General features: G+C 39.6%; 1 protein-coding gene across 6 annotated transcripts in view; it reads right to left on the reverse strand.

Moving 5' to 3' along the window:
• LOC123508982 (kinesin-associated protein 3-like) overlaps positions 1 to 16,783 on the reverse strand; it is a 224,708-nt gene that overhangs the window by 207,658 nt on the left and 267 nt on the right. For all 6 annotated transcript variants that reach the window (XR_006676061.1, XM_045263086.1, XM_045263084.1 and 3 more), the window contains exon 2: positions 14,691 to 14,808. Coding sequence is in view for 5 of the 6 variants with exons in the window: in XM_045263086.1 (XP_045119021.1) it covers positions 14,691 to 14,808 (118 nt within the window). In the remaining variant the exon portion in view is untranslated. The remainder of the gene's footprint in view (positions 1 to 14,690; positions 14,809 to 16,783) is intronic.

Here is a 16,783-nt window from a genome sequence, read left to right on the forward strand (position 1 = left end):
ACTATAACTCAGTGCCATGGTGTCAAGGTTATCCTTGTGGCATGAGCGTATATGAATACAATAAGGTCCCGCGTTACGTCGGTCTCGAGTTACGTCACACTTGTAATTACGTCAGTCCACTATAAGGCAATTTAAGATTAAAAAAATTGAAAATTTATAAATCGTAGAGCACGGGATTTATTGTTATTGTTGGCCGCCAGGTGTCACTAGTGTTTACCTGCCAAACCACCCGCCTCACGCTTGAATACAATAACACCCTGCCTCAGTTCCACCACACCGTCGCCCCTGGCAAGAGTGTTGTCCTACTTCTGCGTTTACTGACTCAAGTTCTTAGTATCTTGCTCAATGGCAGAATGAGTGAGCGAGTGAGGCAGCAGCTGTGTGTGAGGGAGGGAAGAAGAAAATGGGAAGCCCATTACCATGACAACGGGGAGGTTGACGACCTTGAGGGCTCGCGCACTCACCATCACAACAATAACAACTCTGGAGCCTTCACCTGGGCCACACGACACTCGCAGCTCACTTGCACCGTCTGCGCCTGTCTGCTGATCCCTATTACCCTTTCCTATTGCATTTCCTGCTCCGCTGCCCACACTTCCACTCCCACCGCACTGCACTACGCTCCCAGCTGTCCACCCTGGGCGTCACAACATTCGACCTGCCCACCCTCCTGGCGACCTCAGGCGTCCACCCCTCTCGGCAACCTGCAGTCCTTCGCGTTTGTGGCCCTAATCAACAACAAAAACAAAATTGTGTTTCATATTCCTACATAGTTATAAATAATATAACAATATAACTTTTTACTTACCAGAATGACCATAAACAATGATTGGTTGAAAACTCGATAATATGCTTTGTAATGTATGGAAACTCGGGTTACGTACAAAATCAACTTACGTCATGTTTCAGGAACGTAACTCTGACGTAAACCGAGACCTTACTGTATTAAGATATGATATCCATTATAGCAGGCAATAGAGGAGTGGAAACATAAACATCATGATGAAAGTAACACGCAAGCAAAAGGGTCACAAGAAGAAGAAGAAGCGGCCGAGTGGCTGCAAGTCTTCCGCTTCATCTGTAGCTCATCTTATCTCTGCTTTATTTTTTGGTATTCCATGTAAGATTTCACTTTATGCATTACAAAACAATCCTTTCTTGGGGGCAAGGTTTATTATAAGCTAATAGAAATGTTGTTTTGTGAACATAAATGCATATATAAGACAGTAACACCACCTCCAGAAGTGGTGTTCCCAGCAACCTCAGAGCAACCTGAAAGCAACCTTGTCACTGTCCCTCCAAGCGTTTATGGATGCCAATTCGCTGCAAGAGGTTGCCCTGACATTGTTGAAGAATCTTGGATCCAGCTCCAGGAGCGCTAGAGACAGAGGCGGGGAGCCAGCCAATCACAGCGAAACTACCGCGTTCGGTTCCTCACCCGGCAAATTCAAACCCAGAAAATTTGCTAAAACGGATGCGAATTTTTGGTCTGACTTTATATAGTACGTTAAACCGGAAATTTGTTAAACGAACATTCGTTAAGCGGAGTATTACTGTATGTCTATACAGTAAGTCCTCGTTATACAGTAGTTCTTTATACGGTAAATTCACAGTTACGGTATTTGGAAATTACTACCCTCTATTCGATATACGGTAAGAAAAATTCACAGATACGGTATCCGCTCATGTCATCTGAGGTGGCCCAGCGCGGGGAGCAGGGGTGATGACGTCATCCACGCCACACCTTCCCGCCACCCACAATACTGACTTTTAACTTGACCACCCTTGGAGCCTGTTATCTCTTCCCCTCTCCCCCTTTTTTTTTTCTAACTGCATTACATATTACTTACATGCATTACTAATTAGATGAACAAATGGAATATTAAAGGGTCTATTGTAAGCACAAATATATTCATAATAATGGCAAACATTAAAGCCTACTACCAGCGGTGAACCATGCAGCAACTGATAAAGGGCACAGATGGACCTGGCAAGCCCACCATCAGAGAATGGTGGAATTCGTATAACATCAAGCACACCTTAGATAACATCACGTCATCTTGGGACGAAGTGAAGATGTCTACCATGAACTTGGTGTGGAATAAAGTATGGACAGAATGCGCACATGACTTCCCAGGCTTCGCTGAAGACAACATCGGTGCGATCAGAAATGACATAGTAAATCTGTGCCATAGAGCTGGCTTTGATGAAGTTGATGATGATGATGTTCAAGATCTTTTTGAAAGCCATGCTGAATGATGAACTTATTGAGCAAGACAAAGCATCACAGGAGACAGAAAAAGAGGGAGACGAGGAAGAACCTGTGCGTGGCTTGGACATCAAAACTCTTAGAGAATTTCTCCGTGGTATCGAAAAAGCTCTGGAAACTCTGAAGGAACGTGATCCAAATCCTGCCAGGAGTAGCAAAGTGGCTCATGATGTAGAGAAAAGTGTCAAAATTTATCAAGAAATCTATGATGAAAAACAAGAAAAACCAAACAGTCCTCCATCTACTTGTTCTTCAAGCCAGTCAGATATGCCGTCCCTGTCACACCTGCCAACCGTGCTACAGCTGGCCCTTCCTCCATACCCTCTTTCTTCAAACCAGTGAAACGTGCTGACCCTGCTACAGCTGGCCCTTCCACATTTACTTCTGACAGTGCAGACGACGACGTCTTATCCTCGTCTGTCCACTCATCGGAACATGTCGGAACATGTCCCTTAGCCACGGGAGGAACATCATCTGATAGAACACATGGCAAGTGAAAGGTAAATAAAAATGTTTGCTGTTTATTTCTTTTGTGCAGTACTTTACTTTTTTTTTGTTTGTATGACTATTTTAGTGTAATTTCATTTCTGTATCTTTTGACGTGCTGGAACGCATTCCCTATTATCATATGTTATAATGGGTTCGGTATACGGTAAATTTGATTTACTGTAAGGTTTCCAGGAATGCAAATGTACCGTATAATGAGGACTTACTGTATGTATATATATATATATATATATATATATATATATATATATATATATATATATATATATATATATATAGGCAACCCCCTTTTAACGAAGGTTCACACAACGAAATTTCGCTACAACGAAGGTTTCATTTTACTACCATCTGCTCGTTTAACGAACACCAAACTCGCTTTAACGAAGTTTATCCAGGTAATTTTTTTCCAAATTTGAAAGCCCCACCATATCACGCAAGCTGACAGGCTTTTGAATACACCAGGAGCTGCTGGTACTAAGGCCTGCCTCAGGAAAAATCCTGGGACACCTATAGAATAAAGATCAAGATCAAGATCAAGCCTCTCGTGGACAACACACGCAACACTCACTTCCCAGTCAAAACATAACAGCCTCAGCAGCAGCTTGTCTTCCCTAGCTCAACTTACCACCAAAACGCCCTGCAATTGGCCTAGTGTTCGTAAGAAGACCAGGAAGTCTCTTACTCTCCAAATGAAACTAGATAATATTCACAGACATGAGAGAGGCCAGAAAACTATAGCAGTGCTGGCCACTATCTTGACTCCATATTATACTGTCTCTATTTTCAAGTCAGCAGACTCTATTAAGGAGGCTGGTGAGACCGTATCTTCCTTGCAAGCTAAAAGAACCACCTGAACTCGTGACTCTACAATGGATAAAATGGAAAGCCTTGTGGAAATGTGGTACATAAGTTTTGTATGCAGTACAATGATGCGCACTTTGTTTACATTCCACAGGTTGCCGGTTAGTGTCTTTCCCGTTTCACTCTTCCTCCCTTCATAAAGTTAAGATCATCAACATTATAAAGTTACATACATACTTACATTAGTGTACATTATAATGACTTAAATTAAACTACCTAAATGTTTAACTTCATAATTCTTACTTTCATTAAACCTTTTACTGTACTATGATGCACTCTCGCTTTGCTTACTCTCAATGGAAGTTCGAATCAGGGGTTAAACTTGTTATAATCGGTTAACGAAGTTTCGCTTAACGAAGTGTTTTTAGGAACGTAACCCTTCGTTAAACGGGGTTGCCTGTATATATATATATATATATATATATATATATATATATATATATATATATATATATATATATATATATATATATATATATATATATATATATATATATATATATATATATATATATATATATATATATATATATATATATATATATATATATATATATATATATATATACAGTAAATCCTCGTTATATAGTGCATATGCGTTCCTGAAAACCTTACTGTAAATCAAAATTACCATATACCAAACCCATTTTCACATGTAATACTAGAGAATGTGTTCCAGCACGTCAAAAGTCACCCATACAGAAATCAAAATACATGAAAATAGTCATAAAAAAAAAATGTAAAGTATTGCACAAAAGAAATAAACAGAAAATGTTTTTATTTACCTTTCACTCGCCATGTATTCTAGCAGATGATGTCCCTCCAAAGGCTAATGGACAGTAAAGATTTCAGCCCTTACTCTTCTTCCACTGAGTGGGCAGACGAGGATAAGACGTCGTCATAGATGGAGGACTGTTTGGTTTTTCTTGTTTTTTCATCATAGATTTCTTGATAAATCTTGACACTTTTCTCTACATCATGAGCCAGTTTGCTACTCCTGGCAGAATTTGGGTCACGTTCCTTCAGAGTTTCCAGAGCTTTTTTGATACCACCGAGACATTCTCAACGAGTTTTGATGTCCAGGCCACGCACAGGCTCTTCTTCCTTGTCTCCCTCTTTTTCTGCCTCCTGTGATGCCTTGTCTAGTATAAATTAATCATTTGAGAGAGGTTCAGCATGGCTTTCCATAAGATCTTGAACATCATCATCATCAACTTCATTGAAGTCAGCCCTATGGCACAGATTTACTATGTCATTTCTGATACCACCAATGTCGTCTTCAGCGAAACCTGGGAAGTCATGCGCACATTCTGGCCATACTTTATCTTATTCCATGCCAAGTTCATAGTAGACGTCTTCATTTCGTCCCAAGATGACATGATGTTATCTAAGGCGTGCTTGATGTTATACGACTTCCACCATTCCCTGATAGTGGGCTTGCTAGGCCCATCTGTGCCCTTTATCAGTTGCTGTATGGTTTGCCACTGGTAGTAGGCTTTAAATGTTTGCCATGATTATTATGAATATATTTGTGCTTACAATAGACCTTTAATATTCCATTTATTCATCTAATTAGTAATGCATGTAAGTAATATGTAATGCAGTTAAAAAAAAAAATGGGGGAGGGGAAGAGAAACAGGTTGCCTATGATACGCAGAACGAGGAACATCCACTCTAGATAGCTGGAACTTGCCCGGAATTAGCAGAACCAAGTTGGAATGGCTTCATATCATCCCAGTTCTTCGCATGCTATCCCAATGGAAAAATAAACATATTATATGTAATAAAAACCTTTTATTTAAACAAAAAAGAATGTGATTAATTTTTCGTATTGGAATCTTAAATAATATTTCATCAATTTAGAAAGATAAAATATGTATATATCATGTCAATAGTTTGGGCTCATGGCAACTACCTCTGACTCCAAAGTTGCCATCGTGCACGTCTGAGCTTTTCTCTAGTTTCTTTTACTTACTTTTCTTCAACAAGAGGAAGTGCAAATGCAGTTCCAGAACGAAGCACAGGTTGAGATATAAGCGGCATGGTTTTGTTCTGTTTTTTTATGATTAAGCTTGGTATTGGTTGCTGGGCCTAGCATAGCAAGAACACAAGCAGCTTGTGTGTGGTAATGTTCCTGGCTTTGTACTAAGAACCATGGCCCGCATTCCGTGTATCATAGGCCAGTATGATAGCCCCTTAAGATGTCGTCGTCTGCACTGTCGGAAGCAGATGTGGAAGGGCCAGCTGTAGCAGGGTCGGCACATTTCATTGGTTTGAAGAAAGAGGATATGGAGGAAGGGCCAGCTGTAGCAGGGTCAGCAGGTATGACAGGGACGGCATATCTGACTGAACTGAAGAACGAGTAGATGGAGGACTGTTTGGTTTCTCTTGTTTTTTCATCACAGATTTCATGATACATTTTGATACTTTTCTCTACATCATGAGCCACTTTGGTACTCCTGGCAGGATTTGGGTCAGGGTTTCCAGAACTTTTTCAATACTACAGAGACATTCTCTAAGAGTTTTGATGTCCAGGCCACGCACAGGTTCTTCCTCGTCCCCCTCTTTTTCTGTCTCCTGTGATGCTTTGTCTTGTTCTATAAGTTCATCATTTGAGAGAGGTCCAGCATGACTTTCCAAAAGATCTTGAACATCATCATCATCAACTTCATCAAAGCCAGCTCTATGGCACAGATTTACTATGTCATTTCTGATCGCACCGATGTTTTCTTCAGTGAAGCCTGGAAAGTCATGCGCGCATTCTGTCCATACTTTATTCCACGCCAAGTTCATGGTAGACATCTTCACTTCGTCCCAAGATGACTTTATGTTATCTAAGGCATGCTTGATGTTATACGACTTCCACCATTCTCTGATAGTGGGCTTGCCAGGCCCATCTGTGCCCTTTATAAGTTGCTGCATGGTTCACTGCTGGTAGTAGGCTTTAAATGTCTGCCATGATTATTATGAATATATTTGTGCTTACAATAGACCCTTTCATATTCCATTTATTCATCTAATTAGTAATCCATGTAAGTAATATGTAATACAGTTAAAAAAAAAAAAAAAGGGGGTATGGGAAGAGATAACAGGCTCCAAGGGTGGTAAAGTTAAAGCCAACACTATGAGTGGCTGGGAGGTGTGGTGTGGATGATGTCATCATCCCTACTCCCCAGCGCTGGGCCCCCTCAGATGACATGAGCAGATACCGTATCTGTGAATTTTTCTTACCGTATATTGAATCAAGGGTAGAAATTTCCAAATACCATAACTGTGAATTTACCAGATACAGAACTATCGTATAACAAGCATATATATTCATTTTGGCCTGGCAGTAAAAAGTGGTTCAGTTGTTGGTTTACATTCTTCTGGGACTGAGACACTCTAAGGGAAAACTTCCAAGTAGCAACTGGCCTTTATGAGCTACTCTGTTGTTTATGAGTGAAGAAAGCTGTTTGAAGAGTTTTTGATAGAGAGCATTAAAGGCCAAAAATAGCAACAAAAAAAATTACAACTTGCTGGAAGTGAAGGGGCAGCCATGTTTGTCTACAGTTGACAAATGCAACGAAGGCAGTAGCAAGCTTGCGTGTGACAAAAAGCGGTGAAAAAGTTGACAATCTTAAGAAAGTTGACGGAAAAGTGCTACTGTACCGCCACCTTTACTGTTGTGTGTACATCCCACCACCCCTTGTACTGCTTATGTACCATTTTTTGTTCCTGATTATACATTTAATGTGCTTTCATTCATTGTTTTCTTGCCCATTTGAGTTATGTACATGGTTTTTTTTTCTCAATTTATAAGGGGTTGAGAGAGGAAATTTCGCGTATCCGGATATTTCACGTATCCACCAGGGCCTTGGCTGCTATAATCTGGATACATGGGTGATTACTGTATATATACACAGTGGAGTCTCAATACTCAAATGTCTAAATAGTCAAACTTTTTAATAGTCAAACACAAAAGTTTGACTTAATACTAAAAAAAATACCTATTACTTGAACGTCCATCCATGTGACTGTAAACAAAGGGTCTCTCCTTTTCCGCTACCCAACGCACCCCACTGGGCCACTGCAGCCAGTTGATCCTTCGCTGTTGTACGAATAACATTGTCCTGCGCTTTCTCTCCAGTTTTTTTTTTTTTTTTTTTTTTTGCATTTAGAAGCTTACAGTGACACCAAAGAGACTTGTTAGTGGTGAGAATAAGCCTACAAGAAAGAATGTAGTGAAAACCATTGAAAGGAAAAAGGAGATTATTGATAAATACGAGAAAGAAAGAAGAATACAGGCAACCCCCGCTTAACGAATGGGTTACGTTCCTAAAAAACACTTCGTTAATCGAAACTTCGTTAAGCGAACTGATTATAACAAGTTTAACCCCTGACTTGAACTTCCATTGAGAGTAAACAAAGCAAGAGTGCATCATAATACAGTGAAAGGTTTAATGAAAGTAAAAATTATGAAGTTAAACATTAGGCAGTTTAATTTAAGTCATTATAATGTACACTAATGTATGTATGTACATAACTTTATAATGTTGATGATCTTAAATTTATGAAGGGAGGGAGAGAGAAATGGGAAAGACACTAACCGGCAACCTGTGGAACGTAAACAAAGGATGCATCATTGTACTGCATACAAAACTTATGTACCACATTTCCACAAGGCTTTCCATTTTATCCATTGTAGTCATGAGTTCAGGTGGTTCTTTTTAGCTTGCAAGGAAGATACGGTCTCACCAGCCTTCTTAATAGAGTCTGCTGACTTGAAAATAGTAGAGACAGTAGATCCATTGGAGTCAAGATGGTGACAAGCAATGCTATTAATTTTCTCACCTCTCTCGTGTCTGTGAATAATATCCAGCTTTACTTGGAGAGTAAAAGACTTCCTGGTCTTCTTAGCAACGCTAGGCAACATTGCAGTGCATTTGGTGGTAAACTGAGCGAGGGAAGATGAGCTGATGTTGACGCTGTTATTGTTTTGAACAGGGGCAGTGAATGGTGTGTGTGTTGTCCACGAGAGGCGCTGGTGTATTCAAAAGCCTGTCGGCTTGCGTGATACGGCGGGCCTTTCAAAGTTGAAAAAAATTACCTGGATAAAACTTCATTAAAGCAAGTTTGGTGTTCGTTAAACGAGCAGTGGTAGTAAAATGAAACCATCGTAGCGAAATTTTGTTGTGTGAACCTTCGTTAAGGGGGGAGGTTGCCTGTAATTGATTTTGTAGCTGAGTACTGTATGGCTAAATCTACAGCAGCCACAATATTGAAGAAGAAAGCTCATTAAAAGAGCTCACATGGCAATTGGTGTGAAGAGACAATATAAGTGACCTGCAACAGTGGAAGAAATGGAAAAATTGTTGAGTGGATAAACAGATAAACCAAAGGCAGATAGCAGGTGATTCTTTGTCAGAGGGCATAATTTGTGCAAAGGCTAGGCTGCTGCATCGTGATCTTATTTCTGCTACATCTGACTCCAATGATGATTTTAAAACAAGTAAGGGGTGGTTTGGAAATTTCAAGAAAAGAACTGGAATTCATTCTATTGTGAAGCACAGCGAGGCCACAAGTGCTGACAGCGTTGCCGCTGAGAAATTTCTTCCTGAATTTAAGAAATTTGTGGATAAGGAGCACTTAAGCCCACAACAGATCTTTAATTGTGATGAAACTGTCCTGTTTTGTAAAAAAAAGTACCAAACAGGACCTAGTTATATAACAAAGGAAGAGAAGTGTTTGCCAGGACACAAGCCCATGAAAGACAGGCTAACCCTGCTTCTGTGCACCAATGCTAGCAGCGACTGCAAAATTAACCCGCTGATTTTTTCTAAACTTGGGTTTGGCAATGGTTGGAACGAATTACCTGATTTAAAGGTATCAATAGTTGAACTTTTTAATACTTGAACAGCCATTTGGAACTAATTAAGTTCGAGTATTGAGTCTCCACTGTATATAAATATAGTAAAACCTAAAACAGTATACAGTTTAGTTAAGTAATCATGTTCACTTCATGCAATTTTCAAATTCTGTGATTCCTTCGGGAATGCATCTCTCACATAAATTGAGAAATCCCTGTACGTTGTATATACACAAACACAAAGACATGCATTGAAAATGCATCTCTTATGCAAACAAAAGCCTAAGAAGACACACAAACACAAAGACATGCATTGAAAATGCATCTCTTATGCAAACAAAAGCCTAAGAAGACACTGCTTCTTGGTTGCTGCCATTTATGTAAACAATACCATGGGCTACAAGCTGTTTAGTGTCTCTAAAGTAATAGCATAACATAACACAACAACATAACATAAATAATAGGATAACAATGGGCCACCAGGGCCCATCTAGGTTATCCTGTATCAGTCGCACAGCGACCTCGTCATCAGTACTTAAAAATACACTTACAAGTACACAATACATTATATACTAATTCTAAATATTTGGCCCATTAACAGGGCTAAGTCCTGCAGCGAATTCCTCTACAATCTGTGATCCCCATACATGGGGATCATGTCTTGTTTAACTATAGTAAATTTCTTATAAAAACTATCATGCAGCGCTATACATAATTATAAATCTAATAAATTTAAGTGCTTATCTAATCTGTTTTAAACATTGTCAAACTAGTGCTATTTACAACCGTCTCTGGCAATGCATTCCAGAAGTCTACCACCCTATGACTAAAGAAATATTTTCTTATATCTAACCTGCAGCCTTGCTTTCTAATCTTCCTGCCATGATTTCTAGTCCTACTTCCCTCCTCTAAGGTAAAGAAAGATCTCACATCTATGTAGTTTGTATCTGAGAACATTTTAAATAACTCTATCATATCCTCTTATACATCTCCTCTCAAATGAAAACATGTTTAATTCCTTTAATCTATCTCTATACTCCAGGCGCTTTAAAGCTGGTATCATCCTAGTTGCTCTTCTCTGAACTGCTTCTAACATGTTGATATCCTGCCTATAGTGGGGTGACCAGGCCTGTATGCAATACTCTAAATGGGGCCTAACATAGGAATTATATAAGCTACGCACCACTTCCTTACTTTTATAACTAACATTTCTATTTATAAAACCCAGGATCCTATTTGCCCTATTTCTTGCTTCTAAACATTGCTTTGAAAATTTCATAGTCCTGTCTATCACTACTCCTAAATCCTTTCCTTCCTCTACTGCCTCTAGCCAACATCCCTCCATCTCATAGTTAAAGTTTGTGTTGTCTTTACCTAAATGCATAACCTGACACTTTTAGAATTAAACTCCATCTGCCACCTGTCTGCCCATGCTATCAGCCTGTCCAGGTCTCGTTGTATTCTGTAATTGTCCTTTTCACCCTGTACTGCACATGCTATCTTAGTATCATCTGCAAACTTTGATACTTTGCTACTAATTCCTATATCTAAATCGTTAATGTACACCAAGAAAAGAAGAGGTCCTAGCACTGATCCTTGGGGTACCCCACTAACCACTTCCTTCCACTCAGACATTGCCCCATTTAATACTACTCTCTGTTTCCTATCAGAAAGCCATTCACTAATCCAATCAACTAACCTACCCCTATCCCATGTAGTCTCAATTTGTACACTAGCCTCCTATGCGGTACCTTATCAAACGCCTTGCTAAAATCTAGATATATAACATCTATGCTATTTCCATCATCTAACTCCTTGGTAATATATTCTAAGATATCGAGCAAATTTGTAAGACAGGACCTCCCTGATCTAAAGCCATGTTGGGTATCTCTAATTAATCTATTCTCATTTAAATGCTCCCAAATACTACCCTTAATGATTTTCTCTAGTATCTTACATACTATACTAGTTAAACTGATCGGTCTATAATTATTCACATCATCCTTCCTACCTTTTTTAAATATTGGAGTAACATTAGCTAACTTCCAGTCCTGAGGTATCTCAGCAAACCTAAGTGATCTTTCAAAGATTAACTTAAGTGCTTCAGAAATACTGTCTACACCCTCCCTAAGTACTCTGGCATGTAGCTCATCAGGACCACTAGCTTTCCTATCGTCTAGTTCAAGAATAAATTTCCTAATAATTCCCGGTTTTATATCAATATTTTCTAAAGCTCTTAAACTACTCGTCGCACTGTTTGTAACAGGATTTCCTATTCTTTCCTAGTAAATACTGAAGAAAATTGTTCATTCAATAATTCTACTATGTCTTCATTTTGATCCACTACTACACCATCTTTTCTGAGTGGTCCAATCCTATCCTTATTTCTTTTATCACTGACCTTGTAATAACTATATAATTTTTGGGATCTTTACTCCCAGCTCTAGCTAGTTTTATCTCTGCCTGCCTTTTACTTTTTTATAACCTTACTCAAATCATCTCTGACCTGTCTGTACCTAATCAAATCTACATCTTCCCACTTTTCTGCAACTCTCTGTATGCCCTCTTCTTCTCTCTGATCTGGCTACCTATCTCATGAGTCCACCATAATGGCTTCCTGTTTCTCTGCCTTATATCTTTGTAAGGGATACACTGCATCACTATACCCTTTACTACAACCTTAAAAATATCCCACATCTCCTGTGCAGTTTTATTTCCAAAACTATCTTCCCAGTTTACCTCTCCTAATAACTGACGTAACCTACCATAATTGCCTTTCTGATAGTTTGGGACTCTAGTCTTATTCACTATATTATCCCTACTGGAATTAATGATAAATCTAATTATATGATGGTCACTGTTTGCTAAAGTCTCTCCTACCTCAACTTCCTTTAAACAATGCTCAATATTTGTTAGTACTATGTCTAAAACCTTCCTCCCCTAGTAGGTTTATCTACCATCTGCACTAAATAGTTATCCTGAAAACTTTCCATAAACTTATTTTCACTAGCATCTCCTACCATCCTCTCCCAGTTTACTGACTTAAGATTAAAATCCCTAAGATAATTGTCTGACTAGTACACCCCTATTTATCTCATCTACCATAAGGTTGTCTACCTCTGCTGACTGGTTAGGTGGTCTATAAAAGCTCCTACTCTAATAACCTTACTTTTGTTTACTCTAACATCCAGCCATAAGGACTCTACTCTGTTATCTACCTTAATACCATTAACCTGACTGGAAATGAAGGATTTTTACATAAATAACTACTCCTCCACCTATCCTACCAATTCTCTGGTGTAAATACATAATGTATCCATCTACTTCATATTCTTTCCTATTTTCCTAAACTTTTCCTCATTTACCCATGCCTCTGTGACACATACAACATCTAAGTCCTCCTCAACTATATAACTAGATAACTCGTCCTTCTTGTTCCTAAGACTCCTGGCATTTACATAAAAACATTTAAGTCCTGCTACCTTCCTAGATGCTGTCTCCTTATTTGGAATCCTAATCTTATTCTCTCCTATTTGCACCTGGAAATCTTTCCTAATCTTTTCACTATCTCTGTTTATCCTATCTAATTTATGTCTAGCATCTTTCTTCTGGAATGCATTTGCTACCTCACCCCCTACACTCCATCCCAACTCCCCTCCAGACATCCACTCAGCACATCCACACCCTTCCTACTCAGATGCACACCATCCCTAGCATACAAATCCCTTCGCCCATAGAACCTATCCCATACATCCACAAAGCTGACACCCACATCCTTACACATCCCTTTTACCCGATCATTCACACCAATGGCTCTAGACAACCATTCCTGCTAACATACACACGAGGCAAGATTCCTGACACTACACACCTCCTACCACTCTCCCTTATCTTGCCTAACATTTCCCGAAATCTTGCCACTAACTCCTCCGACCCACCTGCTCTGACATCGTTCCCACCTACGTGCAAAACTACTACACCCTCCCTCTCCATCCCCCCAACCCTCTTCTGCACCTCCTCACTCACTGCCTTCACACCTGCACCAGGCATACACACGTTCGTCCTCCTATCCCTGTCTTTCCCACAGAAAGTGCTATCTAAATACCTAACCTGAGAGTCACCCACCACACACACCTGAGGTGTGCTAGGCACAACCATCCTCCTCCTCTCCTCTACCCCCTTCTTTCTCCTTTCACTCACCACAACCACTTCATTCACTCCACTCTCACTCTCTCCCTCCCCCTCCAACAAACCGAACCTATTTTCACACTCAACAGGTTTAGTCCTATCCTCCCTAACTGCCTCCGCTTTCCTTCCCTCGCAACCTGCCATCTCTGCCCATCCTGACTACTATCTTTCCCAGTCTGGCTCGCCTGCTCCCTCTTCCCCACTCTGCTCTTCCCGACAGAGCCACCCTGTCGCCCTCAAGGTCCAACCTTCGGCCTAACACTGATCTCCTGCCTAATTTTTTCCACCCTCCCCAAGCCTCTTAACCTCCTCCTTCAACTCAAAGATGAGAACTGTCGCACTTTTCCCCTCACTTAGCTTTCGCCCTCAGAAGGTCCAACCTTCCTGTCATGCCTAACACTCCCAATCCCATCTCCTCACGCCTAATCACACTCTTTTCCACTGCCTCCAATCTGTTAACTCACAAACAAATAAAAATACTTGGTGACGGGGTGGGGAACCGCGGTGGTGGGGGGGCCTAAGTGAGGTCAACTAATCTTCTTTCAAGGTCAACTTGACAGTTACAAGCCTAGTCTCCTCGCTCTACCAAAATACTTTTAACTCACAAACACTGATTCTAACCACTGTTTCACTCTAATCTAACATTTGCAGTACACACTTTCACTTCACTAACACTCAAAAGCACCACACACAGACACCAAGCACAAACACCACTCACTAACTATAAAAACAACAGCCAAAAACGGAGCGCACACACAACACGTCCACTCGCCACCGCAGCTACACTGAGAGTTCATATAGAACTCTCAGAACAAGTATTTTATCCAGTATATCAGTGTAGTGGCTTAATATCACTCAATTAAGGGGCAAAAACTGTCTACTGGTGCTATCATGATATAATGTAAAAAGAAAAAAAAATTATGAAAACATGAAAAATAAAACAAATTCCTGAAAGCGTTAACTTATCTAATATCTGCCTTATTCGGGTCCAACTTAATCAAGGTTTACTGTACTAGCCTTCTTGTCCCCGAGCATGGCATCGCCCAACTGGCCGAGGATGGTTGCCTCCAGCTCATAGTTAACCACCAGTGCTTTCTCAGTAGGGTGCACATCTAGCGACCCTACCTTCACCTTCCTGGAAATTAAAAGAACAGTTAAGTAACCTATCCAGAACATCTTTTTTTTGTCTGAATAACTATTAACTTTGACATCATACCACACTATGACTATGATTATGAATGATTCACTAACTATAAGATGGCTGCTGCCACCAACCAAAGCTGGATGTTGCATCTATGAGTGCAACCACTTCACTTGTTCTCATGCCCAAACTCTTAAATCTTCTGAGTTCTCCAACTTAAGAGTCACTCTCTAACTAAATTCATCTGTACAGTTTACTTCTCCCCTAAATCCTCTGACTAAAAAATTATTTCAATATTTAACTTCAAAAGTTGAGCACATCTCTCTTTCCTCTCCTGGCTATTTCCATCCTTGGAGATTTCAATGTTCACCACAAGCTTTGGCTTTCCTCTTACTTCACCCTAGTAAAATAACCTTCATTTTTGCAATACTCCATGACCTAGAGCAACTGGTGCAACACTGTACTTGTTTTCCTAACTGTCTTGGAGATACACCCAACATTTTAGTTTTTCCTTACCTCTAATCCTTCTGCTTATGCTGTTACCCTATCTTCTATGCTGGGCTCCTTCAATCACAATCTCATTTCTGTATCTTGTCCTATTTCTCCAATCCTTCCTTAGGATCCCCCAAAGTGGAGGTGCCTCTGGCACTTCTTTTCTGCTAGTTGGGGGGACCCCAGGAGGTATTAAGCTTATTTCTCCTGGAATAATTACTGTTTCCGTAACAGAGACCCATCTCTGTGTGCTGAGTGCATAACAGAGGTGATAAGGTCTGGCATAGAGGCATACATTTCTCCCACTTTCTTTCAACCTAAACTTTCCAAACCTTAACACAGCCTGTTCTTGAGCGATACATGATAAAAGAGGTTGCCTACAAAAGATATGTGAGCCTTCCATCACCTGAATCTCATGACCTTTATATTTCTGCCCGGAGTTATGCCAAGTCTGTTCTTCAACTTGCCAAACACTCCGTCAACAATAGAAAATGTCAAAATCTTTTAAATCCAACTCCAGTCGACACTTCTGGGACCTTGGCAAAAAACATTTCCAATAACTTTACATCTTCATCTTTTCCTCTTTTATTTCATATTGATGGCACCACTGCCATCATATCTGTCTCTCAGGTAAAACTCTTCTCTCAAACCTTTGCTAAGAACTCCATATTGAACAGTTCTGGGCTTGTCCCTCCCTCTGACTATTACATGCCTTCGATTAAAATTCCTCGCAATGATGTTTTACATGCCTTATCTGACCTAAATACTCTGAAGGATTACGAACTTGAGGAGGTTTCTCCTATTATTCTCAAAAAATGTCCCTATGTGCTAGCACCTTGCCAAACTCTTTCAATTGTCTATCATCTTCTAACTTTTCTTCTCACTGGAGGTTTGCCTACATTCAACCTGTTCATAAAAAAGATTACCTTTCTTATGTTTCAAACTATCATCCTATAACTTTAATATCTTACAAAAGCCGTCCCCACATTAAAAACATCACAGACATGTTGTATAGTACCTAAGTACTTTATCATCTTGCATTCTTGTTTTAATGATTAGAAAGGAGGTCCTATTTTTTACTTTTACCAAAAACATTAAATGTATTTCTATAAGAGTAAAATAAGACGAGTTTGCATAACATTCCACCCAAGATCAATAACCATTCTTTAATAACTGAACGACTAACCAATTAAGTCAGTGTATTTGCAGATATGTAATTAAGCTGACAATTTCTTTGGGCATTTTGATCTGGAATACAATATCACTCAGATAGCACGTATGGTAATTACACTCGAAATTGAACATAAAATAATTGCTCGTCGTGCATCATTGCCATTGAGGAAAAGCACAATCTCATAAAGTAATTATTATGAGCATGCCATAAATTCCGTCTCTCAAACGTTAATTCATAACAATATCAACAGGACAAAACATAAAACTAATATATAATACGATATTTTTTACTCAACATTCCAAT

The sequence above is a fragment of the Portunus trituberculatus genome, chromosome 25 (assembly GCF_017591435.1).
Source record: "Portunus trituberculatus isolate SZX2019 chromosome 25, ASM1759143v1, whole genome shotgun sequence".
In the NCBI taxonomy this organism is placed as follows: Eukaryota; Metazoa; Arthropoda; class Malacostraca; order Decapoda; family Portunidae; genus Portunus; species Portunus trituberculatus.